This window comes from Semicossyphus pulcher, unplaced genomic scaffold (genome assembly GCF_022749685.1).
Source record: "Semicossyphus pulcher isolate SPU_LCO1_2020_fin unplaced genomic scaffold, fSemPul1.0.p SCAF_2, whole genome shotgun sequence".
In the NCBI taxonomy this organism is placed as follows: domain Eukaryota; kingdom Metazoa; phylum Chordata; class Actinopteri; order Labriformes; family Labridae; genus Semicossyphus; species Semicossyphus pulcher.
The window spans coordinates 15,875,188-15,902,818 of record NW_027211693.1 but is presented as its reverse complement, the minus strand read 5'-3'; the positions used below and the strand labels follow the sequence as shown (position 1 = coordinate 15,902,818).

At 40.3% G+C, this 27,631-nt stretch overlaps 3 protein-coding genes across 6 annotated transcripts; 1 reads left to right on the top strand and 2 right to left on the bottom strand.

The window, feature by feature from the left end:
* Positions 1-438: 438 nt before the first annotated feature.
* Positions 439-9,973, top strand: srpx2 (sushi-repeat containing protein X-linked 2). Of its 2 annotated transcripts, none has more exons than XM_069670095.1 (10): positions 439-673; positions 3,957-4,034; positions 4,220-4,411; positions 5,444-5,620; positions 5,863-5,986; positions 6,168-6,289; positions 6,397-6,576; positions 6,691-6,824; positions 6,927-7,048; positions 8,909-9,973. In XM_069670095.1, the coding sequence occupies exons 1-10, from the start codon at positions 628-630 to the stop codon at positions 9,087-9,089; spliced, it is 1,356 nt and encodes a 451-aa protein (XP_069526196.1). In that variant the 5' UTR covers positions 439-627; the 3' UTR covers positions 9,090-9,973. The 2 variants fall into 2 exon arrangements, with proteins under 2 accessions (XP_069526196.1, XP_069526195.1); XM_069670094.1 differs by having other exon boundaries at positions 6,688-6,824.
* Positions 9,195-22,320, bottom strand: sytl4 (synaptotagmin-like 4). 3 transcript variants are annotated; one of them, XM_069670091.1, is made up of 19 exons: positions 22,232-22,320; positions 22,052-22,121; positions 20,634-20,694; positions 20,324-20,513; positions 18,721-18,936; positions 17,961-18,070; positions 17,679-17,781; positions 17,419-17,586; positions 16,891-16,999; positions 16,717-16,807; positions 16,531-16,625; positions 14,885-14,977; positions 14,192-14,370; positions 13,793-13,895; positions 13,138-13,299; positions 11,642-11,747; positions 11,443-11,548; positions 11,141-11,349; positions 9,195-10,411 (listed from the first exon to the last, which is right to left on the bottom strand). In XM_069670091.1, the coding sequence occupies exons 4-19, from the start codon at positions 20,440-20,442 to the stop codon at positions 10,263-10,265; spliced, it is 2,118 nt and encodes a 705-aa protein (XP_069526192.1). In that variant the 5' UTR covers positions 20,443-20,513; positions 20,634-20,694; positions 22,052-22,121; positions 22,232-22,320; the 3' UTR covers positions 9,195-10,262. The 3 variants fall into 3 exon arrangements, with proteins under 3 accessions (XP_069526192.1, XP_069526194.1, XP_069526193.1); XM_069670093.1 differs by lacking the exon at positions 20,634-20,694; XM_069670092.1 differs by lacking the exon at positions 22,232-22,320 and having other exon boundaries at positions 22,052-22,172.
* Positions 22,321-22,675: 355 nt separating this feature from the next.
* trmt12 (tRNA methyltransferase 12 homolog) lies at positions 22,676-26,313 on the bottom strand. Its single transcript, XM_069670343.1, has 7 exons — positions 26,188-26,313; positions 25,849-26,014; positions 25,540-25,738; positions 25,315-25,465; positions 24,952-25,061; positions 24,523-24,680; positions 22,676-24,299 (listed from the first exon to the last, which is right to left on the bottom strand). The coding sequence occupies exons 1-7, from the start codon at positions 26,238-26,240 to the stop codon at positions 23,922-23,924; spliced, it is 1,215 nt and encodes a 404-aa protein (XP_069526444.1). The 5' UTR covers positions 26,241-26,313; the 3' UTR covers positions 22,676-23,921.
* Positions 26,314-27,631: the final 1,318 nt, after the last annotated feature.

Here is a 27,631-nt window from a genome sequence, read left to right as displayed (position 1 = left end):
GTATTTTAAAGCTATAGAGCACTTTTAAAAGTTGCAACACAAATAATTTACATTATTGTATCCTGGTGACATCTCAACAAGAACTAGGCTACTCATATTATAGCATATAGCTAATACTACAATGAGGGGAAATTTAAATTGTACAATCACTCTAAGTCAATCAAAATCATGGCAGATCTCAATAGTAACACTATACGGTTAGAAAGATCGTTTGCCCCTCTATATATGTCCATGTTTAGCCTGTAATAATCTCAGTTTTCCAAATAATCTCAACTGCAGCTGTTGGAGGGGTGGGGTTTCATAAAGTGGCCGAGTCATCATGTTTTATGCAGCTGTGGGAGGAAACACAATCCTGAAGAGTCCGATAGCGCCACCCAGTGGTGTCTCACTTTGATCATGACCCAGAAAGATCATCGCTTCACAAAACCTGTGGAGACTCTGGTGAGACGGGAGGCTCCTTGTTCTCAGTGAGCAGAGAATACTAAAATACTTTTTTTTAAAACCTCGTTTACGTAAACTTTCTCTGGCTTCTACATTTGTTGTTACTGTTCTTTTTTGACTGTGGGATCTGAACCAACCTGCGCAAAGCTTTTATTTTTCCCGGAGTGACATCTGCGCGTTTCTGACATGCTCCTCAGCTGCTTTGTTGCTGTGTTCGTTTTATTCTTCACAGGTAAGGCTTAACAGGAAAGTAAGGTATTATATTTAGAGATGGAAAGTAAGCACATTTATTTAAGTGTATTCAAGTGTTGTAGCTTACTTCAATTTTAAGGTATTTTGAGTAGGTATTTACATTTTCTGCTATTCTGTACTTAAAGGCTACTTCACATAACTCAGTGGAAACGGTTTTTTTTTTAAAAATCTGCAAAATTAAAGTTTATTAACTAATACATTTGTATGTATTATGGTGTATAAAATATATAGCAGCCACTTGTACTAACTACAGCATTAAAATGATACATTAATGAACCAATAATAATGAAATAATAATGTTGTCTTTATTGTGAAATGGGAAATTCTATGCATTAAGTACTACTTTTGGTACTTTTAGCTATTCTGATGATAATACCGTTTACTCCTTGTATTCATTACTTTTAACAAAGTATTCTTGCAGTATTACGTAAGCAAAGGATGTCATTACTTGTGTGTACTTTGCGAGTTGTGATTACTGTTTAAATTCAGTCAGGCAATGACAAAATTTAATTCTTTGTAATGGGAAAAAAAGAAGAAAAAAGTAATAAAAAAGTACAAAAAGTATAAAAGTAAATCCACATTGTTTGAGAAAGATCTAGTCCCTCCACATCCCTTCCCTGCAGTCGGGAAATACCTTCATCTCAGAAGTAATTCCACTTGTATGAGATGCAGATGTGCTGAATATTTGAGGCCGACTGGATGAATGCAAATGGGGCCTACTCTTCCCTCGGGGGGTGAAAAGTTGGGATGCAGCTCCTTCACAACATTTCCCAACATGCAACTGGCCAGAATCCAGTCAGAGTGGATTCAAAACAGAGCTGTCGTTCCTCTTTCAGGTGCTCCTCTGCCTGCTTTAATTACAGGTGAACTCCAATCACCGTCTGTTAATTACTGAGGAGCCCCCCTCCCTCTGGGCCAAGTGTGCTGAAGCCTTCATTTAATCCTGCAAGACAATCATGTGGGCTTAAAGCACCCAGAAGCACCCAGGAGTTCAGATGTTAATGAAGAAGAGTGATTGAAAGGATGCTGCTCATTACCTCACCTTTGTCATTGAAGCCTTTTAGTCAAACACGCCTCGCTCAGGTGTGACTCACCCTGCTACAGCTGCATGTCTCTGTGCTGTGAGTGTGTCTGATGCACAGTGTGCGTCAGTGTCTTGGTATTTTACAACTTTAGTACAAAAGTAGTGCGAGATGTGGTCAGATCATTTACTTGAGTTAAAGTCCTCATGCAATATATGAAAATATAATACATGACAAGTAAAAGTCCTGTATGAAAATTCCTAGAACAAGCTACATGCTACTCTCATCACAGAGCATCCAGGGGAAGTGAAAACACTTGCTCTGCAAAACATTTCCCATGTGACATATTTATTACTACATTTTGTGCCAAAAGTGAACATATTTAGGAGAGGAGAGGAGCTAATGGTTAGCAAACATTGCGTCATATGGTAACACTAATGCTAGCGTGTTAGCAAGGTTAATCCGTACTCCTATGATATTCATTCTGTTGCTAATTTTGGCTGGCTTAAATGGCCTTTAAAGTAAATGTCCTTACTTAAAATAACAATCAGTCAACTCTTCAGAGGGTCTTTTAAAACAACTGAACACTAAAGGAGAGATTTTTTAGGTTTCTATGCTCGTGACTTGTCAATCACAAGGCAGCCACGCCCGAGCCTATATCGTGCTGTTCTTTATCATCTTGCATACTTTACCTAAATTAGACCAGATTTACTACAAAACTGTCTTGAAGAAAATGAAGACGATTTAGACCATGAATACAAAAGGAAACAGTTTACTGAGGTAATATATCAAGTAAGAAAAAGGGTCATTATCTCCAATACTTCAATACAGTCCAATCTCTACCAGTGGAGTCGCCCCCTGCTGGCCGTTTAAGAGAATGCAGGTTTAAAGCACATCTGTTCTGCTAAACAAATGTGTGTTCTTCTTTGGGATTGTTCTCTAAGCTATGCCTGTTTATGAAATATTTAATAGTTTACCTTGATGGCTTTAAAAGTTATTGAAATAAAACCGTCTCAGAAGTTTAGAGGAGAAATCAGTTGGAGGGAAACTAGTTTAACCTTAAACAATGTGTGTTTTTAAGTAACATCTTTTCCTGAAAAGTCACAGAAAAGTATTGCAGAGATATTTATATACATATATGTGCCCCTGAAATAACAGAAAAGTATTAAGTAGCGTACAATTGTCAAGAAAACTACAGTACTTGAGTAAATAGTTCCTTTTTTGCACTGCAGTAATTAAAAACAGATTTTTAATGGCCATATGCATGACGGTGCATGTCACCTGAGGTAATGTCTCTACCTGAGCCCTGCAGTGCAGAGCCGCAGACTGGTTAGCTTATTTATTTGCTCTGTGACTAATTCTCTGTGAGGGGGGACTTGGGAAATATTAGTCTGGGTAAGTGTTAGCGAGAGGAACATCGGGCTCATTATGAGAAAAACGCTGACGACAGGTTAAATCCAGACGTCCCCGGAACAATCTGAAGCAGCTTCCAAACAGAGAAGTTGAATGTGCTTCATCATCGTTATTAGAAACAGTGCTAAAGTGAACTTTATGGGGCTGAGGGGAAACTGCTAGAAAACAGGAAAGTGACTAAAGATGGGGCTGGAAGGCTGACAGAAAGTTTGGGGAGTTTGGCACTCAGCTCTAAACATGGAGCGACTCTCTGGATTTCAAAACTTCTGACAAAGGAGGATAATAGTAGAAAGAATTCATTGTGAGGAAAGACGAATTCAAAAGAAAAAAAATCTGAATTGAGGCCAAAGTGTTGCACACAAGTGAGATGAGTAAGAAGGAAAATCTCGTTAGAGTTAGAAATGAAAACATGCGGTTTGTCCTAATTTGTGCTGATGCTATTGTTGATCCAAAGAACAGAAACTCTACAATATAAAGTCTCTTATCTACTTTTACAGCTGTCCCTTCAAGAAACAATAAAATCCATTTGCAAGATTTCCACGTCATCCGACTCCTTAAAGCCCTTCAGGAGTTTCCATTTGCATCACTGATTGTAAATGCAGGTGTCTTTAAACAGGAATGTTATCGAGCTTGTTGGCTTTAAAGGAAACCGGAGAGGAAGTGGAGGGAAAGAGATGGAGAGGATGAGGAGAGTCATCTTTGTTTGACCTAGATACAGAACACTTAGGGTACAGAAGCTTTATGAATCATATTGTTTGACTGAGCAGAGAGTCATGTTGAAATCTTGCTGTTTCCACATGTGTGACTGTTTTCTTCTTCTTCTTTTAGCTGGCTGTGGCACCACAGTACACGACAGCTATAATGACTTTGAAGAGGAATATCACACTCCTCAACTAGACTACAAAAGTGAGTACTTCTGTTTACTATCAGACTTTGTCACGACTGTGGTAGCCCTGGTATTAGAGTCTTTGCAATAATGTCTATATGTTTCTATATTATGTAATGTGTTTATCTTTTTTCATAATTTAAACATGTGTTGATTTAAAGCCAGATTAAATCAGATTTGTGTTCTGTTACTCTTCAAAACGCAGACCCACACTGGTGTCATTCCCCGAGTCTGACCAATGGGGAGGTGACCTGCCACTCCCCTCGAGGCGGGGCCTACAGGAGCACGTTGGGCACGCGCTGTGAGATGAGCTGCGACCGAGGATACCGACTGCAGGGGAGGAGATCAATCCAGTGCCTCCCCAACCGACGCTGGTCTGGGACCGGTTACTGCCGCAGTATGTAGACGCTGGGGATTTAAATTCACATATGAGGATGAATCTGGTGATATTCAACAGATGCAATGTCAATAAGGACATCCATAATGAAATGATCCTACTAACAAGTGTTGTCTACTTTATTTTGAGTTGATAAAACTTACACCAACCACACTGCTGCTGTAAAATCTGAATACTTCACGGAGTGTAAATTCATCCTCTGCTGAAAATAGTCCCAACAAATGCACTATTTACTGGTGTTTTAGTAACAACTTATTAAACCAACAGCACCCAAATGTTATTAGGAAATTTAGTCTTTTTTTAAAGTCATAATCACAAACATTCTCTGTTGAGTCAGTATAGTTTACCAGCTGAGTCAACATATTGGTGATCGCCAATGATAGCCATTCTTTGGTACAACAATCTGGATGTTGAATCGACATTCCTCGGAAAAATCAACAGGGCATTTATCACCCAGCAGCGGTGGGTCATCCTTAGAGAGTAGGCCGGAAGCAGTTACCTGTTGTTGCTGCTCTCTGCTGAGTTTCATGGTAGCTATCTTGGAGAAAAGGAAGAAAAGGTCAATGAAGTGAGACCACGCAACAGAAAAACAGGATGCTTTATGGACACCCTTAAAGATTTGTTCTCAGCAGAATTGAATGGGCTCCTCGGAGTTGGAGCAACAGATGGACATTTACATTCTCCTTAAATGGCCCATTGCCTGAATTGTGAAGTCCACTTTTGCACTTTGTCGTGTTCATGACGTTCACTTTTGTCCTCCATTATTCAGCGTTTTTAATTCAAACTTTCAATGCAAATTTTTACAGTTGAGAACAAGATTATTCCAACAACCCGCAAATGCAATATAAGACAGAAGTGGAAAAGTACTGAGTGAAGGACTAACACTGTCAATAAATCCCATAAAAGACTAAAACCAACAATCTTCATCCTTTAAGCTGAATGTTGACTCTGATTGTTAATAACCTCACACTCAACATGCCACCTGTCTGTCTGTCTGTCTGTCTGTCTGTCTGTGTGGAAATGTTCCTTCAGGGATGCGTTGCCATGTCCTTAATCTCATCCCACACGGCAGATACACCTGCACCTACAACTTTGTGGTGGACTCCAGGTGTGACTTCACCTGCGACCCTGGCTATCGCGTCGAGGGGGAACACTCCCGCACATGTCAGCACGGGGGGTTGTGGAGCGGAGTGCAGCCAGTTTGTACCGGTACACATCAGTGTCTCATTTTGCAAATATCCACTCTGTCCTGTGTGTGATGTTTAAAACTAGAGGTTAAGCTTTACTCTCATAACACGGACCTGGATCCAGGCCTTCTGTGTTTCCATCTTCATTATTCTTTCCAGGCACACAGTGACACAAAAACTGGCCTATTTCCTGCTCCTCTCTGATTCAGACTAAACCCCACGCTGCTGTCTTTGTTGTTTCCCCCCCACAACTGTGTATTTCAGACACCGATCCTCCAAAGATCAAATGTCCTCCGTCTAGACTCAAGGTCGCCGAGCCTGGAAAACTCACCGCTTCTGTGACGTGGGACCCGCCTGCAGCGAAAGATACTGCAGATAAATCTCTCGAGTATGTCACTCCTTTCCTTTGCTTCCCGTTCCTGCTGAATCGCACACGAGTGTGCTAATGATTTTATGAATTGTAGGTTTTATTTTGCTGCTTTTGTGGAGCATTTCGTGTCTTTGTTTTGAAACATGCTCTATAAATAAAGGTTATGATATTTTACAATAGTGTTCTTGTGTCTCTGCAGTGTAATATTAATAGGCCAGGAGCCTGACACCGACTTTAAAGAAGGAGCAAACATCATCAGATACAAAGTGTACGATCAAGCCGGGAACAGAGCCGCCTGCAAGTTTATTGTACGTGTTGAAGGTGAGCTGCCATTCTGTCTCTATATAATAAGTTTGAATGCTACACTTTAACACAAAGAAAGCGTTTAAACTTTAAAGACTGGATTTCTTACTTTCTGCTCCTTCCAGTCAGAAGATGTTCAGTTCTGCCTCCGCCTATGCACGGCTACCTCAGCTGCTCCTCTGATGGGAATAACTACGGCGCAACGTGTGAATACCACTGTGACGGAGGGTTTGAGCTGAGGGGGACATCCAGCCGTGTCTGCCAGTTCAACCGCAACTGGGACAGAGACCCTGCAGAGTGTGTTCGTAAGTCTGCAAGAGGGTGGAATTCAGACCTATGAATTTGCGTAATAGTTTAAATTTTAAAGGGGTATAAATGCAGGCTGCTATTTGACCCTTTGACCTTTTGCGTGTCAGCAGCGATGGAGATTAAATCAGATGTAAAGACGGCCTCCGCTCTCCTGGATCAGTTCTTTGAAAAGAGGAGGCTGCTGATCTTGTCTGCGCCCAACATAACTGACCCAGACTACCAGCTGCAGAACATCATGATTCAAGTGAGATGTGCTGCTGCTGCCGCTGATGTGACACGAATCCTCCTAGAATGGCAGCCTCTAAAGACGTTTAAATAAACAACCTGTGCTTCTTTTTTCAACCAGAAATCGGACTGTGGATTAGACCTGCGACATGTGACCGTGATCGAGCTCCTGGGCTCCCCGCCTCGTGAGACGGGGCGCATTAAAGAAAGTCTGCTCACCTATGAAGTCATCGAGGGATTGAGGTAATGTGGGGAGGGGCTACTTTACTTGAAATTTCCATCCTAAAAATAACTTTATATAACTCCCATCCTCCATCAAAGTAAGGGTTTGTTCTATTTAAATGACAGGAGCCTCCTAGTAAAACTAAAGCCTTTGTGAGATTAACTTAAAAAGGAAAAATCCACTCAAAAGATTTACACTGTTTAGAATAGCAGCATAGTTCTACAGGGTTTCATTGATGGGATTCTGACAGGACACCTTCAGTAGTAAACATTTTGTTGTTTTGTTCTGAGAATCAAGGAGTAAGAGATTCTTTAAAAGTCCACCAGAAATACACACAAGCTTAGACGCCATCATTAATCCTAGAAGAGGCTGAGATATAGATTTTTCCACCTACTGTGCTATGTGAGTAAGGGGCACTGCTCACTTTTTCCAGACTGGGAAAATCTTCCCAAACCAAAAGACTCAAAGACCAAATCCCACAGCTGAGTTAAAGCAGCAGCTTACTGAGGCACATTCTTTGAGTGTAGTTTGTGTATTTATCAGAACTGGGACTGTATTTAGGGCTCACCATTAATATAAACAAGAGAGCATCAGCAGAGTATCACCATGGAAACCCTGTAGCTTGTGTATATTTAACATCAAGTGAATGTGTATTTGAAAAGGAATCGCTTGTCTTGATGAACAGAGTATAATCCCCCTACTCGGCCATTTCCCTCAGTTGGAGTGTTTTAGCATCTTTCAGCGCGTTGTTTTGGTATTACAGCCCGCACATTTGTTCACAGACACCAGACTTAAGTAAACACCTCTGATAAACACATTGTACCTTCAACCACAATGATCAAAGGAGCTAGTTAGGAATTTAGCTGCTGGTAGTTGTTGGAGACTGAAGAGTTTAAACCTCAACAGCAGGGGCGGCTTGTTGCTCAGTGGCAAAGTTGTTTTCTCTCAATTGGAAGGTTGGGGGTTCGATTCCTGACTGCTACAGTCACCTGGGCAGGACAATGAACCCCGGCATAGCCATCGGATATGAATGTATAGATCATTAACTTTCAGATGTACGTCTCTTTGGACAAAAGCATCTGCTCAATTAAATTGTAACATTAATCACCATAACTATATTGTGTAATGTGTTCAGAGTGCGCTTAGCTATTCTAATGGGCCAAATAAGAAAACATTTGGTAACAATCTTGAAGAATTTCAGTCAATAGACATTCTTAAGTCTCTCTCTTAAGTGTAATACGTTAACATTATGGTGAGCACATGGCTCATTCATGACAGTCCTTGTATTTGAAGTGTTCTTTGATATTACTAACCAGGTGTTGAATTCACAAGAAAATTCACAAGCGACATCGATCTACTAGCCGTGGTTAGCACATTAGAGAGAGCAGCTGGAAACGGTGTACTTCTTTCCTCTGTCTCTGCGCCCAGTAGCGAGTAAACACTTACTTTGGCTAAACAAATGAGGAAAAGATTGATGACTGCAGACTTCAAAAGAAAGAGCTACTTCAAAGAAAAGGAAAAAATGGACATTCAGACGAATCTTTTATCGCAGGGACGACAAAAACCCAACTGCAATTAAAACTAATCGCCCATAGGTGCCGCCAAAGTGAATGAAATTAGCTCTTCAAAAATGTTACTTTAAAAATAAATGCTTTAAAGCTGGAATATCATATTTTTTCAGCTACAACAATAAAATACATTTCTTTTAAGCTGATTTGTCAAACGTTTGCTAAATGTTGAGTATGACACTTGTCTGTGGATCTGTCCCTACTACCGATCACATTTTGCATTCATTTAATCCGATGTTATAAAAGAATAGATTTCAGCTGCAGCAGTGACCAGAGTCCTTTTATTCAATCAGCTGATTTGTGTCTCTGTAGACAAGTGTTCAGAATCTCCAGATCCTACTTCAGCATGGTGCTGCTGGATGAACTGGGAATGGACCGGGAACGCTTCATTGCCCCGCTGGCGTCGGAAGAGCTGTTCTCCTACATCGATGGCTTCCTGCTGGACGAAGAGGAGAGAGAGAGGCTGGAGCTCCACAGGGACTTCTGTGAATAAATGACTCTGCTTCTCACAGTGATAAACTCATCAGCATTACCAACGCAAAATGAGGAAGGACAAACAAGCAGAGAGCAGAGGTCCAGAGGGACATTAGGAGGGTAAAAGGCGAAAGAATGCAGTTCCTTATGTTCTAATGTGATCACTATGCAACACTGAAGTACTAGCACTGTTTTCTATGTATCAATTTATCAGCTGGAAGGTCAGAGTGAGCACAGCACAGAAATTAGAGAAGCTTTAGTCAAACATTAGTAAGAACCATAGACACATAAATTTGGGCTGGAGGCATGATGTGGATTAAAAGGCGTCCCTGATCGTAATTCTTTCATTAAATGGGAACTGAAACCGCCAACTACATCTACAAAGACTTTGAGAGGACACCTGACTGGACAAACTCCCACTGATGTTTGAGCATAGCCTGAGATAAGAGAGAAAAGCAGGTCTTTGGTCTTGTCCATTTTTATTGAGTGAACGGGTAACAGCAACCTTCTTGGTAAACACGGCTCTGCTTACACTCCCAGGAGTTAAAAATCTGCATTAATATCTGCAAATAGACACATTTTTATAATTTTTTTATGAAACTTACATAAATATAATTTCTACACAAGAGTATTAATGTAACATACAATAGTATATATTAAACTGTGCTCAGTTTGTTACATGCAACACCAGAAATTTTGTATAACAGTTAATGGTAAATTGTTTTTCCCCCACAGTGTCCGTTTAATTTTGTACAAACTTTAGAAGAAAAGGGAGACATGTTGTGAAAATGTGTCTCTGCTAAGTGCTGTGCATGACTTTGAATTGTGATAATATATCTATCCTGAATTTTAAAAACATAAAATGACTGTGTCAATGCTCTTAAAATAAATCCAGAGTTAAGAGTGTTGTGGTTTGGCATATTTTCTCACCAGTCTGCTGTCAGGGGGAGGAGGCTAAAAACAAATCCCACACGGGGAGGCAGGTGTGAGCAGATGAGTGTTCAGCAGGCCAATGAACTGCATGTCTGCTTACAGCCAATCAGCTGTTTGTGGGTTCCCCGACAAGCTTCTGGTCTGGTAAGCTTTCAAAATAAAATTAATCTAAATGATCCCACATTTTTCTCTGACCGCAGCTTCTCCCCTCGTTAGTCACTGGATTTTTTCCCTCCAACGATCCTGGCCTGCAGCGTCCTCATTTGGCCTTTGTCTTCTCCATAGTGGAGCGCAGTGGAAGAGTGCCCTCTGCCCACGAGTCGGGGTACTGCATCATCTTCTGCCACAGACTGACCTCCTCTTCACCCGAGTCCATTTCCACTTTGTCTTTTCCTATCATGACGGTGCCTGCAGGGGTGATCATTAAAGAATAAGGGCAGAGTCTGCTACTATTAATGACAGCAAATTCCACCTGCTCACTTTATATTCACAGATGCAATCGTGGCAACTGAAGCAGCGTAATTCATGTTGAACAAAGGCCAAAACAACTACAAACAACCAATCAAAAGAATGGCGAGAACAGGTTAAAAAAAAAAACCAATGAATGCTCAGCCTTAAGTGCTATTAATAAAAAGAGAACAATCCAATCCAATACTCTAAAGCTTCAGGCTACAGAAAAAGTAACCAAATTATATACATTTTGGTCCATGTAGGTTAAGTAGCATAACTAAAGTTTTTGGAGGAAATCTGTTTCTGTAAAGCTGTTAACGTCATGATTCCATCACTTCTATCTTTCACTGTGCATCAACACATCCCTTCGTACGGAAGCAGCAGCCATTGCTCCACACAAGCCATAATTAAAAACATGGCTCCATATCCTAGTCCTTGTTATCATGTGCTCAGGAAGTCGATGGTTTCCGCTGCCCATCAGCTTATAAATTAAACTGTGAACGCTGACCCTAATGCCCCCATGACAGCATGCTGCTTGTGTAGATAAGAACTTTAACAGCCAAAAAAAGAAATCAAATCTGAATTGAGCACTAAAACTTGCAGTGTGAACATAGCCTAAGGCCCAACAACAAAAAGGAGAAATGCCAGTGAAAGAATAAACAAGATTTAATGATTTCTGTATTTTACCGTTTCCAGAGCTGAGGCGAACTCCTCCCAGGAATTCGTTGCTCAGCATGGCCTCTTTATCCCACACCGTTAGCTCCAGACACATCCCCTGCAGCTGCTCCAGAGTCAGCTCCTTGTACACAATTGTGTGGTCATAGTGGGGGTTCAGGTTCTTCTTCACAACCGGAGTCTTCCTCTTTGTGGTCTTTGCCTTAGTTGGGAACAAGTACCTGCAGTACCACACACAGAGTTAGTCTTGACAAGAAAGAAGCTTGTAAATGAACAGGGAGTGTGGTTTTAACCATCAAGAGATTATCACTAACCCTTTTACAAAGCTATCTGTGGTGCCTCCTGGTTTCATTGCCATCAAATTCTTTGCCTCTTTAATAAGGATGTGCAGTTCTCCTCCTTCCTCAGTCACCTTTTTTCCTGTGGAGAGAAGATGGACAAACTGGGAAAATTAATGCAAAGTGTTAATAAACGCAGCCAGAGCTAAATGCAGTTTTCTTATTGTAGTCTTACCTTTCAGTTTCTCAGTTGTTGGATTTTTAGGTTGGACATACTTCAAGGAGATCACCAACTCTCCTTTTTCCTGAACAAAAGTAGACGCTGGCACAGCGTAGGAAGCCTTAAAGAGAGAAGTGCATTGTGTTTAGGACACACAAGAGCCCCAAACTACATTAAAGGAACAATTCGCCCCTGGAAAAAGCCACCATCAGTCAAAGCTGGTGTTCTCTGTAATCAATAGAAGCAATAATATTTGAAATTGGTGCCATAGCTGTGGAGAAAGTTGTAAAAACAGCTTGTGGTTTCACCTATTCTACATTCCTAAAACACCCAGCGTGCATTGCGCCCCTCCCTCTGAAAGGAACGGCTCAGCAAGAGAGACGCTGGAGTGAAATACTACCGTTTTCCCAGTCAAGGACATTGAGCGCTGCAGGCAATGGCTCAGAGCGATACAGAATCCGAAATACAACAAGAAGATACCGGTGGATCGTCTAAAATAAAATCAGGTCTGCAGTCTACATTTGAAACCTGACGATTTTGAACGAGACATGACATTGGAGGTGGGCATCCTAGATTGAGGAAGTGTAGTTTAGCGAGCTCCCTGGCCTCCGCCAGATGACGCGTTACATAGTCTGGCGGAGGTTTTCCAGGGCCCATTGGAGAAGCGGATCGCGTCACCCAAAGGCACAGAGACAAACTGCATTTTTTTCCTACCATAATGGCATTAGCTCCCTATAATAGCATGATAGGACTGATGTTAAAAATCGGTGGCCCTTTAAAGAACCCTGCCAACACACTAACACCAAGTGGCTGAGGCTCGAACAGATGACATTTGTAAAGCCCCTGATCTCTAGTAGCGATGAGTAACAACATTTTAAGTATGGGTTAAGTGTGCTTGATTTGCACATGCACGCAGGTGACACGGTTCAAGTTCCAGCCAATGGTTTCACATAGATGACGGTAATGCACGACTTAATGTGACAATGTGCCAGCAAAGTCAGGGAGAAGAGGATTGCTACCAAGTTAAGATGTATCTTAAAAACACAGATTCCACATTTTTATTAAAAAAACAAAATCTTTGCTAAGTTTTTATGAAAGGAAAAACAAAGGAAATGCATTCAACAGGTTTGTTATTCCTGGAGGATACATACAAAACATGGGAAGCCACTTGTTGTCCTTTTCCTTGAGGTTTACATTATTTTGACTAGACTGTCTTATGTACATAATGGACAAACAGACAGAAAACAAACAAATCCATTCTCCTTAAAAGATACCCTGTAGGGTTTTTGACCTATAGTTGTATAGTGGTTACTGTTATATTTACCTTTTGCAAGAGGACACACATGCATTAACTGATGGCAAAGAAAAGGTAAACAATGCAAATTTACAAGAAATCTGCTTTTCAAATGTGTTAAGGCGAAGAAAATACAAATCATCATGGGTGTTTTTTTTGGATATCAAGAATAGGGATAATATGTTATGCTCCCGTTATCTCAGGTAAAGAGAGCTACCTTTGCCATGAGATCCATGCGGTCCTCGTTCGGGGTGTCGAGGTCCCTGCTGTCCAGCGGGATCTCCACCTCACCCAGGAAGGCGTTGCGGCTGAGACGACCATTATGCCAGACTGATATGAGCAAGGAGCGGGTGAACAGCTGGGAGCGGCTGATGGAGTACTGGTGGAGGGAAGGTGAGCGAGAGGAGACAGATGGATCAAAGGCATGTCTTGAAATGCTGATACAGTGGTGGAGAAGTTGATGTAATATTAATGCTCTGGTGCTGCGGGACGTTTAAATAAATCATGGAACATAGATTAAAGCAAAGGATGGATTGAGGATTCATTTAAAGTTTCCTTCTGCTGAAATCCAAACTAAAAGAGCAGTAATCTGTTGGAAATTATTCATCAGGCTAATTAGTTGTTTTTTTTAGCAGTTTAGTTTGTCACTGTGTTTAAGCTCACACTACATTGAAGACCTGGACCAAAATCAATATTTGGCACAGCTATTCTAATCTGCAGTGTCAATATCATTCTTAAGGTCTCTGCAGGTGTGGTCAGTAAGGTTGAAATATGCGGTGCAGTTAGAGAAGTGCCAGTTATATAATATATATATATATATATATATATATATATATATATATATATATATATATATATATATAAAGCATCACCTTCAGTGTTTCATTGTAAACCGGGTTCACTGTGTTCCTCTTGATGGTGGTCTTCCTTTTGCTCTGGCGAGATTTATCAGGGAGCAGGTAACATTTGACATAACTGAAACACAAAAAGATTAAAGAAAAGTTGTTTTACCGGGCACGAGTTCTCTTACAGTCCTGAGTAAAATATCTGTTCATGTTCAATTTCCTGTGAAGCTCACGTGATCACCTCTGAGATGTGATTATGTAAACACAGTAACCTCTTATCTACGCTGATCAAAGCTGAGACATTTTATCTAACACACAGACATAAACAAACACCTCAGGTCCACAATCTACGCTGCTGCTCAAGATGTTGTTTTTGTTTAATGGAGCTTTATATTAAACTAGAAGGTAAAGGATTTTAACATTTACGGGTTAGAAATCTGCCGTGAAGTATCGCCATTGGCCAGCCCGTGGCACTCCTTGATGAAGACCTGGAGGCTCTGGGAGTTGTCGTCATAGGTCAAAGAGAAGACGATGTCTCCGCTCACCTCCACGCTGTCAAAGTCTCCTGCTTCACTGTAAATACTCATCAGGCTGCCAAGTGTGCTCTGGAGAAACATACATACCACACCTCATCTCAGTAATCCCCTTGTTTGTTCAACGTTTCATTACTACCAAATATTGACTTTAGATTATATAATTGGACAGACGAGCTCTAACTGCTTAATGCTGTGGATCACAGCTTGAAAAGACTGAAATAACATGAAACAAAGAAATTATACATAACAAATAAATGCTGGAGGGTTAACAGAAAATGAGTCGGGACAAACAAATTAGCCGAGACCCGGATGTTTCTGTAAATATGGTAATCCAGAGTGACAGCATGAAAGTCATGTTCAAGCCTCAGCTTTGGTTTCCCTTGAGGCTTTGGTAACTATAGAAACGCTTTGGTAGACTTAACACATTAAGCTTGCAGCTCCTCACTTGCTGGAGGATGTCCTGAGGTTATAGATGCTCGTTTAGATAATCTACCATCAGTTCCGTTCTGAGAGACATAATGAGCTGCTCTTCAAAGAGCATTTAGAGATCTAATGTGAGCTGTGAGAAATGTCAATACTTTACCTTTGAGCTGTGCAGGCTGGAGGAGCTCGAACCAAGTGTCTTTTTATGAAAGCTAACCAGGCTGTCAATATCTTCGTCCTCCTCTCCGTCTTCCTGTGGCATCAAAACAAACATTTGATAAGTGATCATAGACACTCAGTGGGGTCAGCCTCAATAAAGGACTGTGTTATTAGGCAAAATAAACAAATACAACAAGTCTGATTTACTAGAGAGGCCTATCTTAATGTAACTGAAAGATACTGTGATTGAAAAAGCAAACCTAAACCACAAGTTTTTAGACCCTTAAGGCCTTTACCATGACATCAATAATAATCATTATTTACATGGCCATCTAACATGGTCTTCCTCATGACGTGGAGTTTACATCAGATTCGTAGTGGAGCGTAGGGGAATAAAGACCCCTGGTATGAGACACCAGGTGAAAAACACGTCTGATCATTTCCAATATTTTTGGTTTATAAGTGTTGTGTGGATGAAAGCCAGATTATCTTCAAAATCAAGAATTCTTCTCAAAGTATTTTTGGCTGCAAGCATTTCTTAACCTTGAGCACATCACTATTTAAAGACCCCCTTCAGTGAAAATCCAGTGTTTAAGCTTGTAAACATCTCCATGTGGTGTTCTTCATGTGCTACAAGACATATCAGGGACAACATCAGCAGTCATCTCCATGGCTGGGCCTGTCTGCTTTTAAACTGTAGTGTACCAAGGACAGGCTGAACAACACGTTTTCAGATTGGCACGTTTGAGACATCACAAACCTAAGGAGCCAATCCTGTTAATGGATGGGGTGACGCGATACATATTGTTATGTGTAACCTATGGCAACCACTTCGGTGATGCGCGAGCCAGCTGTAACCACCATTGCAATTTTTGCCAACTCACTACTGACTACTAATGTTCACGTTACTACAACTAATTACTACATTTCAAGCTAGCTAAGTCTCAACAAGTTGCCACTAAACAATGGCAGAGACAAGTTTTGTTTTCGTGTTGGAGGGGGTGGTTGGAAATGTACATAGTGGGCGGGGTCTATGCAGATTCGGGAATTGTCTAATGAGGGAGAAGGAGGAGAAGCCCCGAGAGGATTTTTACAAGGTAATTAAACATAATTCTTCAGATAAAACATATCAAACACAATGTATTATTTCAAGCAGAGCATTTTATATGTCTTGAAACATGACTGGAGCTGGGCTTTAATTTAAGCTTTAATTACTTTGTATGAACTATGGAAACATTAACTGTAAACAGCAGGTTGAAGTGTTTTCTCCTTAAATCAAAAGGATGAGTTTCTTTTTAGCTTCATGTTTTCGGCAGTAACATGCAACAGATCATGCAGGAAATAATTCACCACAGAAGACACAACGATACTGTGAATAGACCAGAAATAAATATAGTACTGAACATGTTTTGCTTTAGTAACAGGCTTGACTTTCATTTTTTCTGCTGCTCTGAAGCTCTCAATATCACTCTATTGAGTGACATTCTTGAACACAACCTCAAGCTGAAGTTGTGTGTTCCTACATCAAAGCATATACTTCACTAATGAGGCAGGCAAAATCCACTTCTTGGCACTTCAGTTGATTCAATTTATAGATTCTTGACAAAAAAAAATACACAATAGTATCCAAAGCTATAAACTACTCACCTGTATGTCTAGTCCTGGTACAGAACGGCTCCTGTTGCCCATTGAGGCCTTTGATGTGTCAGGTCCATCTCTCAGGTCAATTGTCGACACAAACTCTGGCACAAACATGCAGACATTATATTTAGCAGAAAGAAAAATAATTTATATTTGATTTTGGCATTGCACATGGTAATAAAAGATGCTAACCAGGAGGCTTTGGGGCTCGTCTGATGCTCTTCTTGAAGAGTCGATCAACTTCCAACTCTGGACTTGGACCGACTTGTTTTTCCTCTGGAGCCTGCAGTGACAGAGCAGACAGTCAAACTCAGAGAAAAATGGCTGGAGACAGAAACACGAGTATGTCACCTGAAAGCATCTTACAGTGTTTTCTTCCTTGTTGGCATCACTCAATATAATTGCTTTTACTGGGGCGGTCAGGCTGGAAACACTGGATCCATCTGGGCTAGACTGACGTGAGTGCTTCTCCCTCCTGTGTGATTAGTTGGACATTAAAAACAATAACTGGGACATTTCAGCAAGCTTTGAAGGCCATCTGTGGGCTTTACTTTAACTGCTAATATGGTAAACAGAACAGCACTTTACATGCACAGTCAATCAAAACAATAACAAAAGACGTAGTTTGATGACGCTAAAAAGAGTTGGAGCTTGAGAGTTGTTGTCTATATTGTCTGTAAAAATATTCCACTTTAAATATATATTATAGACTTTGAAATTATGTCTCCACTGCAACACTTGCTGACTGATTGAAATGTACCGACTAGACTAGTGTAGTACCCTGACCAGCTATAGGGAGGAGCAGGAGGCCAAACTTTACATTGACTGCCTCAAATGTTGCTTTGAAGTTTGCATGTAGTCTTTGTCTCTTAGAACAACAACAAGTGAGGTTACCTTTGTGGCTCAGGGGTCACACGGCCAGACTCGGTCTCAGTTTTACTGCTAACTATACTGATGTTTTCTGCAGACTCCGTGTCACTGGGTGGTGGCTTTGACTCAAAGTCCTCTTTTGATTCAAACGATTCCCTTGAAGTAATTGATCCTGAATTCTCGCTTTGATGACTGTCAAAATAAAATATGACAAAAAGGGTTGATCACGTCTTAATCTGGCAGTTTTAGAAATGCGAATGTATAGATGTTCTCCAATGACACACCCTGTCGGATTTTTCTGTCTGGGTCGAGGCACAGGGATGGGTTGATCATGGTTGATTTCAGCACCTCGTAACAGCACTTCTCCTGTTGTCACACGCTTCTTCACTATAACACAGAACAAAAAGTTCAAACTACACTTCCAAACCAGACAAACAAAATGCAATCATGTTTTAACAATGCTGAGGGACATTCCTGTGATTGTGGGCTGTTCATTCTGCCCAGAGTGAGACCTGTTTACATTCCTGGTGAAAGAGCTGATACCCACTTCCTCTTCCTGTACTCACACTGCGGGTCCTTTTTCAGGGAGACTCTCACTAAGTCGTGTCCAGGCGTTGTGGTGAAACGGTTCACCCTTTGGTCGAAGAACCAGTCACCCGTCCTTTTCTTTAGATCTCTAGAAGCCAAAATCAACATGTTTTATAGCTTTAAATTCACACTCATCAGATAGGTGGAAGATATGACATGTGCCTTTCTATCATGCAGTAAGCAGTGTAGTGTGGTGATATTATGCAACGTATAAACCTACTTGAAATAACAGTTCTGGGTTTTCAGAGATAAATCTATCACAATCAGCAACACACGCTATGATCGGGTGTGAAGGAAATTAAATGTTTTAACAGAAAATGTTGGTTTTGTTTGATAGTCTAATAGCAGTTGCTCGAGGGTAGTCCTCACCATAGACCTGGTTCACAAGTCCAACACCCCAACAAATGTGGTTTGAGTGAGTAACTGTTACTTAAACTACAGATATGAGGGCCATGCACTAACAGCCTTTGCTATCTTCTCATTAATTGGTGTAAATTTGATGACTGTGACTGTGAGGTTAACTTGCACAATGGCTGAGGAAGGAGAGCTAAGAAAATGTACATTACAGATGTTCCTCATATCGTGCAGGCATGAATGTTGGGGCTTTTCATGTAATCTTAAAAATCAAATAAATGAACCCTAAAGACAAACTGTTTGGATCCAGCCACAACAGTTGCTAAAAAAAAACAATTATTATAGTTAAGTTATGGGAAAGTGTGAACAAAAACAGCCCCTTACGACTCTTTGGCACACACACTGCACAGCCAGGATCCTTCGGGGAGGTTTGTTCGGCAGCTGCGGCACACTTGGTGATTGCACATCTTACACTGGCTGGGGGAAATTGACAGTCGACTCAGAGGTTCCTGGCATCTGCCACAACTGTGCTCACTGTATCTTCCACTGCCACGTTTGGCCCCTTTCCTCTTCATATCAAGCAGCTCTGTCTTCAACTTTCTGAGACGAAACACAATGAGACAAAACACTTTAGTGGTCTAGTGTCTATAATGTATATAGGTTAGATATGAGAAATATTTTAGGTAGTCAATTACATGGTATCTAGTCATTTGTATTCTGCACCCCTGACAAGGGTTAGGTATCGTTTTAAATTGTGGATACAGGTGCCAATAGATATTAGAAATAATACAAAACTGTTCATTTGTTTTTTCCTTTTTTTAAGAAAGCAAAATAGTACCTCTCAGTGCAGCGTATAATGTTGACTAAATACAAGCAAAAAATAAGTTTTCTTTTTAGATCATAATTAAAATGCGTCATCATCAATGAGAATTTAACTAACTAGAACAAGTGCCTCTAGGTTTAATGCCTTCGCCACCAGACAGGGTGCAGTTGGAAGATATATTTGGGGATTAAATATTTGAAAGAATACATTACCCTTATAACAATAAATGGGCTACATTAAAGAGAAGCGGATGCTTCACAAACATTTACAGTAGAGACCAAGTACTAGAGAACAGCCCTCTCTCTCTCTCTCTCTCTCTGTTTCTCTGAAGAGCATGTGATTGTCAGAAGACCTTTCTCTCGACAGCAGAACTAACAGGTACACGAGGGGTACCAGGAGGGGAGATTGATCTCTAATCCGTTGCGGTTGGCATCGTTCTCTTAGATGGATAAACGAACAAACAAAAAAAGGACACAAATACGGGCCAGAAAAGTGTTCTTCCAGGACACTATGATGTCACAGTGAAGGTGAACTTTGGCCTTTTGGGTAAAACATGTAATGAGTTCATACTTTTATCCCATCAGACAAAAGTTTAGAAATTACTTCAGAATTAGTGTTCAAATTCATCATATTTAGGGTTTTTTTTGTTGACATATTACAGTTACCTTTGATCAACAATATCTAATCGGATCATCACCGAGTCTGAGGGGATATTTGTGCAAACTGTTAAGGTATTATCTAAAGATATAGTTACAAATTAAAGTCATCCTTGTAGAGATAAAAAGTCAAAATCTCAATTTGACCTTTTATCTAGCTACTTTTATCTCCATATTACTTTCTATCTTGACTTCTTATGTCAGAATTATGAAGTTTTTATCTTTTTTTTTTGTCTTCAGTGGCAGTTACTTGAAAGGTTTTTAATACTGGAACATGAACACATTTTGAAGGGTATCTCAAAGTCAGCTATATAGTATAGGTATGTAGTCAGCTCCACCAGTGCCAGGATTGGATATTAAACAAAACATACAATAATAGGTATTGAATTCTTAAAATAAAGTGTATAATAAATACTTAAACTTGGAATGTAATGAAGAAGTAATACCTTTCATCTTTTGGTACCCAGATCAAAGATAAGTGAAGAAATCTAAAGTGCTCTTCTCTTACCGCACACGGTGCTCCTCAGCCTGCCTCAGCTCCTCGTCCCGTCGCAGCACCTCCAGGATGAGCTCCTGCTCAGCCTCAGACAGAAAGCCAACATTGATCATGTCTGCAGCCTGGGGCATTGTGCCTTTACCCAAGAACCCTTAGTGGAGGTTTTTCTGGCTCAGCTCAGTCGTCGCATAGAGAAGCTCTCCTGAAAACAAAACAGAACACGAAGAAATTATTTAAAAGGGTCATTAACTATGTTTACTGCAAAAAAATGAATTCAATAACTAGTTTAAAAAGTGAACGATTTAACATCAAAAAAGCTTACAGAGATAAGCTGCACTTCGCTTGTTGTTCTATGATCTCAAGTAAGCATCCAAAGTAGGACTCTGCAGTAAAAAGAGGAACTTAGTGAGTTGATGCCATGCCGTGATGAAAATACAGACAGGAAGAAAAACAGTGGTGTAATCCTCATTAAATGGATTATGGACGACTGAGTGAAATGTCTCTCTTCCCGTTTTCCTCCATGTAGAGAAGCCAAAGTGCAGCATTTAATGATGGATAGTTTCAGAGTAAAGGGTTGTAGCCTTTTCCATCAGTCAATAACTATATCCCATGGGAATCTGTCAATACAACCACAAAGCCGTCAGAGATCAACCATAAGCAATGTTTTCCATGTCGTGAGAGGACAGGAATTAGTCCACAACTCTTTTGGCTGAACCTTGCATTCCCTAAATGATAAATGACTTATAGGAACCAGGATGTTGGAGGACTTTAAAATCCCACAGAAAGCCTCTGCAAGGGTGAAGGGTTGTTTTGAAAAGGACAGGCAAAAAACAACATGAACTTGGCTATAACGCAGGTTCCCACCCTCTAAAAATACAGAAGCCCGGGTGGAGTTCGGTTACTTAACCATTTGCTTAAGCCCAACATCAAACTTATCATCTGTCAGGTTCCCACCTGAGACTTTATGCTTCATTTGAATTACCACAAACGGAAATTAAAGTGAAGGTAAAATGTTCCTCTTAAGTAGCTAATCAGTGGGAAAGCTGTAATTCTACACTGCATGCAAAAGATCTTTTTTCCTCATTGTTTGAATGCCTGAGTTCAGTTATCACTAGCGAGAACTTAATAATACCTGCGGGGCAACTTGTAAGGCTAAAACTTAACCTTCAAGGAAATGACGCATGCGTCTGTACCAGATGACAGAGATATTGCACGAGCTGGAACAATCTTTTCTAAGCGTAAACTAACTACGATATAACAGCGAATTTCTTTTAAAGAAACTATTTAAGCCGAAACGGTTTAGCTAGTAGCATTGTTCAGGCTTTTAATCAACGCAAATATCATTTAAAGGTTGAATTCAAACTTAAACAATGTAAAACTCTGAACTCCTGCGCGATAAGACAGTTGTTAAAACATTTGCACACCATAAATCTTCGATGAATTGTGTCGAAATTCAGATTTAAAACAACAAAGATGAGCCGCTCACTGCTGGAACTCCAACTGCCAAACGTTGACGTACGTTAACGTCACGTCAACTGTAATTAAATAAACTGAATGCTAACGTCGATTCACTTCATTATGTCTTCTTGACATTTGTCACAGTTTGCTTTTATCCAGCTGAAAGGGTACAGCCGGGAGATTGTGTAAGACTATTGAAGTAGCTATCTAACCGCGTAGATAAGTTTGAAATCTGGTAACAAACGATACAAAATACAGCTCATTAAAGAATATCAGACACACCTGTTGTTAAAAGTCGACTTCACCCCGCTACACGCCTGGCGTCACTACGGGCAACAGCAGCGCGAGATTCCTGGCAGAAAACACGACAAAAGATGTAACAACAAAAATAAGTAGCAATCGGGCTAAATGCGCATTTTCAAATAATTAAATTTCCGTGTACTTATAAACTGGTTTACTCACTTTCCTTATCTGCTATCACCATATCCATGCCCTCCCACTTCTTCCTCTAGCCTCCCGTCTCCAAAACTGTTGACTTTGTGCACTAGAGTAGTCCGAGTACCGGAAGATAAGGAAAGTTTGCAGCAGAAAGACAGGCAGGAGCGCCTCTCCACTTTTTCCATGACAGGTGCATTTCCTCAGCTCTATTTACCACAGAAGGACTCGATGTGGAAAATTTGACCCATTGAAACAGTCTAATAATTAGCTACGTTCTCCTTCCCAACGCAAACAGTAACGAAACTGTTTATTTTGAATGCGAAGGTAGCAGCAAGTTTTTTTTGCCTCTTAGAAAAAAGAAATTCAGAAAGCAAACGCGAAAATGTAGATACAATTCAAGTCGTGCTATGCACTACAAATAGTGTTTGTATATGTTCCTGGTGTACACTGTCTATGCGTTTATTTATGATCAGGGCTGGGCAAAGTAAATGTAGTAAAAATACATTGCAAAGCAAATCATCACTGTGCCTATAAAAACTCATTGTAAAAGCATTTTAATTGTTCAGTCTCACCGAAACCTTCAATAAATATCTACAAAGTTATTGAGATATTTTTACCTCCAAAAAAGAACAAATTAATCACATTTTACATGGTCTTTGTAAATATGTATTTCCACTTAGGTTTCAGTCTATATTGATTTATATAATGTGCATTTGACCAGAATATAACCAGGCACCTTTATGGTTTTACAGACTCTGGCTTATTGATTAAGGCAGAATTGGCCCAGGATATTTCAGATAACTTTGTATTTCTCATAATTAAACCGACGTTAGAAGAAGCTAACATACACAACTGTCACTTAATAGAAAAATCTAACTATGCCGGTTTAATATGACTGCTTTCATCCCGTTTCCTTCACAGGAGATAGAAATAAGTGAGAAAAACAAACACATTAACTATGATCTTCCAGCTTCAGTGCTCCTCAGCAAAGCTTTCTACTGGATGGATTAACACCACTCATCCAGAAGATATTCCCTTATTTGGGTCCATAATCCCTCACAGCCTGATGACTGTGAAGGCCATATCATATGATTCACATCACTTCCATATGCATGAAAACATCCAGTGGACCCCCATGTAGGGAAGAATCTGTATTCTGTTTCTCCCCTTATTCAGATGTTGCCCTTAAGTTGACACCTGTTTTCAAGAAGTAGGACTGAAATGATTAGATGGACTTATTACAAGCCTTTGACAGCCAAAGACTCAGGCATTTTTACGTAGTTTAACATGTCATACTAATAGAGTTTATATGTGTTTTCCTGTAGTTGCCAGAGTTGGGAGCAATAGATGCAAGTCATTTTCAGTCTTCAGCTTTACATTTCAGCCGACACAAAGGGGTCTAGGGATCACACTATGGAATGAAATTCAGTAACACAGCAATGCAGTGCCCCTTGAGAAAGACCCCTACACCACACCTTCTCGAGAGGAACTCTCTAGGGGCCAACAAGGAAGGCTGAGCTGCTTCCTGATGAGATTTTTAATTGCATAAGTTTAAGGCAGGGCAGCATCTGAGCTCAGTGAACCTGCCCTGGATAAATAAAGGTTTATAAAAACACTGTAGCAGCTGACAGATGAAATGATCACAGAAACCAGCTGATGTAGTGTTAAACGTCTGAATTACATTTCTCTTGAAGGCCCGCTCAGTAAATTCAGCTCAGAATGGCCTGCACTCCAAGTCCAGCACAATATGGTGAACATGAGGTGCATATGACTTCACATGTTGTATGTTCTGGATGTTTGTGGTCCACGCGGCACCAGTGATGTCCTTTAGAAAAGAAATTATGCAGTTTGCTGTGTCATCGGCCCAGGCCTGCCACACCTCTCTGTCAGCCCTCTTCCCAGAAGTCCTCTGGGTGGCATCATCGATTGCTGGAATGGTTGCTGTGTTCTGTATCGGTGACGTGACGTTCTGGTGAATGTGCAAAATGCCACCAGTTGCTCTCTTCAGCAGTCTGCATGCGACGGGCCAGCCGTCCTCAGAGCTCGGTATGAGACCCAGGTTCACTCTGTCAGCAATGTCACACAGCTGGAGCTGAAAAAATAAAAGAAATAAGCTATTCAATGCTGTTGATTAAATTATTCTCCCAAAACCTTGTATAAAATGGATTTTTACAGCTACATTCAGTACATAAAATATTTCATAGCCCACACTTTTTTTTTTACATAGAATAGAAATAGTACCAGAGGCTCATATAAGTCAACGCCAACATCCCTGCGTTGATGTATCAGTATGGGATCGAATGAAAAAACGTTACTTGTCTGTTGTCTCCTTGGTGAACAGTGCAGCGGTCAAACACCCCGTTCGAAACAAGGTTTTTCTGCAAAGCTTCGACTGCGTCAGGGCTCCACTCACAGGCGTGAACATGACTGGCCCCTGCGTGTACCAGGTATGGGAGAGTGAAGTATCCGATACCTGACATAAGACACAGACAACAAGGCTGAGACACAATATATAAAAACACAAGGGACCAGTTTTCAGGGCAGGGATAACACTTAGACCAAGATTAAATATTTACTCAAAAACCTTCCACATTAATCGAACAAAAATAATAATAATACATTTTATTTATAGGCGCCTTTAAAAGCACTCAAGGTCACCTTACACAGCAGAGTTAAAAAACTCAAAACAATGCAACAATAAAACCACAAAATTAACAAGACAAATACACTGTGAGCTATCCCACCTGCATACAAATCCACCACAGTCTCCCCTCTGCAGTCAAACCCTGCAACCCGGAGCTTCTCTGTTATGTTTCCAGCTGAGAACATGCATTTGGTAACATCAAACTCGTACCTGAAAACAAAAAGTGTAGAAAAGTTCAGACATATTTTAGTCATCAGCAAGGGAAGCTTTAATTATAAAATATATGTTTTTTCTGTATAAGCAAAAAAAAAAATTTAAGATAGGGTACAATGTAAGTAGGTCATTGGCTTTTACTAATATATTAATTTCATGACCAAATTTAAGTCAAATTAATTTACTCATTCGCCTAAGATATATTCAATGAGAAAAAAAAATGCTTTGGTTGATTAGGATTGAGATTTACCTAATCCTATTGTCCACATGTGTGACCCAGCTGTGCTCTCCTAACAGCATTGTCACCATGGGAGACCTAAATCCATCCCTGGCTATTCGACTCATCTTTGCCAGGCGCTTTGCCCCCAGTCCTTTGGCCACTGCAGTCCATAGCTGTTGGTCTGAAAAAGTAAAAAGCAATCAAGAAATGTTCTTATGAATTATTTTTATACACAGAGTATGACAGTGACATTACCCATTTTCTTCCATAGTGGCAGGGAAAAACAGTTGTCTCCCAGCAGGACTAGGTCACCATGCCTCTGGAAGTTGCAAGGGAGGTCCCCCCTCAACTCCTCTGACCATCTTTCACCATAAGCTTCCAACAGCTCCTGGAGGATTTCCTCTAATTTAGTACCACTTGCCCTTCTTCTTGCCTTCTTCGACAATAAAGGAGACTGTGGTGAATCAGGAGAGACAACAGAAGATGCATAAAACAAATGTTTAAAGGGTGCAGTGTTGACATTCCTGTTGCTAATTGTATTTAAGTGACACCCAACTTTATTACCTGACTCCAAACTATTTCACATGGTTCTGAAGCCACCATATTTCTGAGAGACTGCAAATTAAGTTGTGACAGACAGGATGGCAAAATGGGTAGAAGGACTGTCTCATCTAAGTCTTTCAGTAAGCACAAACTCAAGTCCAGAGCTCCTTTGGACTGCAAACATTTTCTGTAAAATGAGACGTTTAAAAGAAATAATTTCAGCAAGCAAGGGAAAATATATTTAAATTGCTTATCAGACAGTCTTTCCGTACACAGTTTAGTTCCTATCCATTTCTAAAGTTCCTATGCTAACTGCTAGCTAACTTAGCTTAGCTGTTCACTCACTTGATGGCTGTTTACCTGAAATTCTGTGCGTGACATTGTGACACTCGAAGGCACGGAACCCCGTCCATTAAAAGAAAACCAAACAAATCCACTTTATTTTTTATACGACGGTTAAAAAGTGGTAATTAAGCCTACAACGAAAATTACATATAATCGGTAGCTGCTCCATAACAATACGACGCTTGTTTCCAGTCGGAACATTATAAAGGACGGACGGTTCAAAATAAAAACTTTATTGAAAAGACAAACAACAAAGATTTAAAGCTTTTCTGGTGCTGGGGGGGGGGATTTTATTTAAAGATCATGACTATGCAATTATTCATGTCGGAGGTCTGTTAGAGAGTGACAACTCTCTCTAAATAATAAGTGATGAATCTGGGGTCACAGCATTGGTGTTCATGTAGTAGCATCACTGCTACATCTTGCTCAAGTCGACAGATGGAGACAAACATCTCAAAACTATGACCCAGGGAGGCGAGTCAACGTGAAGGTAACATGGCTGTTAAAGTAACGTTAATGTACAATTAAAAAAGCGGTATTTATTGATTGGTGAATTGCTTGGTGAATTTACCAGTTGCAAAACTGGAATAACGTTGGTAAAAACATTTTTAAATGAATGCCGCGGAAACCAAGATAGATCATATGAATCTATGACGCCAAAATTGTTGAGTCCTACAATCACCATCATGCACCTTGACACGGTCTTTCTTGGACTTGCTGGTTTTGTAATTTAGGATTTATGTTAATAAACCAATCTAATTTATACGACTTGAAAAAGGTAATATAATGTTCATAGCTAGAACACAGTAGGCAACACCTAAAATACACTATTCAATATGACAACATTTCTCGCAGTACAGGCTGTCCTATCGATAAACAGGGACATATTAAGTTAAGAATATTTATGAGTATTGTAGATGTGTTGTTGGTATGTCTCCCATATGTCAAACAGCTTTTTGGGTCTTTCTTGACAGATCAGTCTTACTACACTTCAGCTTTAAATAAAGCTCTGATCTCTCCTTATGTAACGAAAAGTGGCTCCAGAATATGAATTCTGACATTGACCTGTCGAGCAGTCATGAGTACATTTGAACCTGAGTTGACAGTTTGGTCAAAGCAGCATCTGACAGCTCATATATTAATAATGTCCTCCTGTAAAACAGCAGGGATCCTGACTGATGGAGACGGACAGTAGCTTATCCTCCTCTGTTCTTTAACTTCAGATCAGACTGAGAGTGAAGTTTGGTTCTCTCTCTGAGTCTTTATGGTTCAGCCCTTGTCTGTGCGCCTCATTAGGTGCCATCGCCACACCTTGCAACAAGCAGGTTATAATGAGTGACTGAGCTGAGCAAATATTGAACCATCGTAATATCACTTCTTATGTCTTCCCCCAAACACACCTAGCACATGTTAGTATTCAGCTTATACAGTCGGTGTAAATGTCATCAATATTATAATC

Excerpts from the sequence above, each read along its gene's own strand:
- srpx2 (XM_069670094.1), top strand. The coding sequence starts at position 628 with ATGCTCCTCAGCTGCTTTGTTGCTGTGTTCGTTTTATTCTTCACAG. Across the intron at positions 5,621-5,862 it reads AGTGCAGCCAGTTTGTACCG|ACACCGATCCTCCAAAGATC; the intron begins GTACACATCAGT and ends TGTGTATTTCAG. Across the intron at positions 6,290-6,396 it reads GTTTATTGTACGTGTTGAAG|TCAGAAGATGTTCAGTTCTG; the intron begins GTGAGCTGCCAT and ends TGCTCCTTCCAG.
- sytl4 (XM_069670091.1), bottom strand. The coding sequence starts at position 20,442 with ATGCCCCAGGCTGCAGACATGATCAATGTTGGCTTTCTGTCTGAGGCT. Across the intron at positions 17,587-17,678 it reads AGACAGAAAAATCCGACAGG|TCATCAAAGCGAGAATTCAG; the intron begins GTGTGTCATTGG and ends TTATTTTGACAG. Across the intron at positions 16,626-16,716 it reads ACGAGCCCCAAAGCCTCCTG|AGTTTGTGTCGACAATTGAC; the intron begins GTTAGCATCTTT and ends TGTTTGTGCCAG.
- trmt12 (XM_069670343.1), bottom strand. The coding sequence starts at position 26,240 with ATGGACGGGGTTCCGTGCCTTCGAGTGTCACAATGTCACGCACAGAAT. Across the intron at positions 25,739-25,848 it reads GTGAAATAGTTTGGAGTCAG|TCTCCTTTATTGTCGAAGAA; the intron begins GTAATAAAGTTG and ends GATTCACCACAG. Across the intron at positions 24,681-24,951 it reads TGTGGTGGATTTGTATGCAG|GTATCGGATACTTCACTCTC; the intron begins GTGGGATAGCTC and ends GTCTTATGTCAG.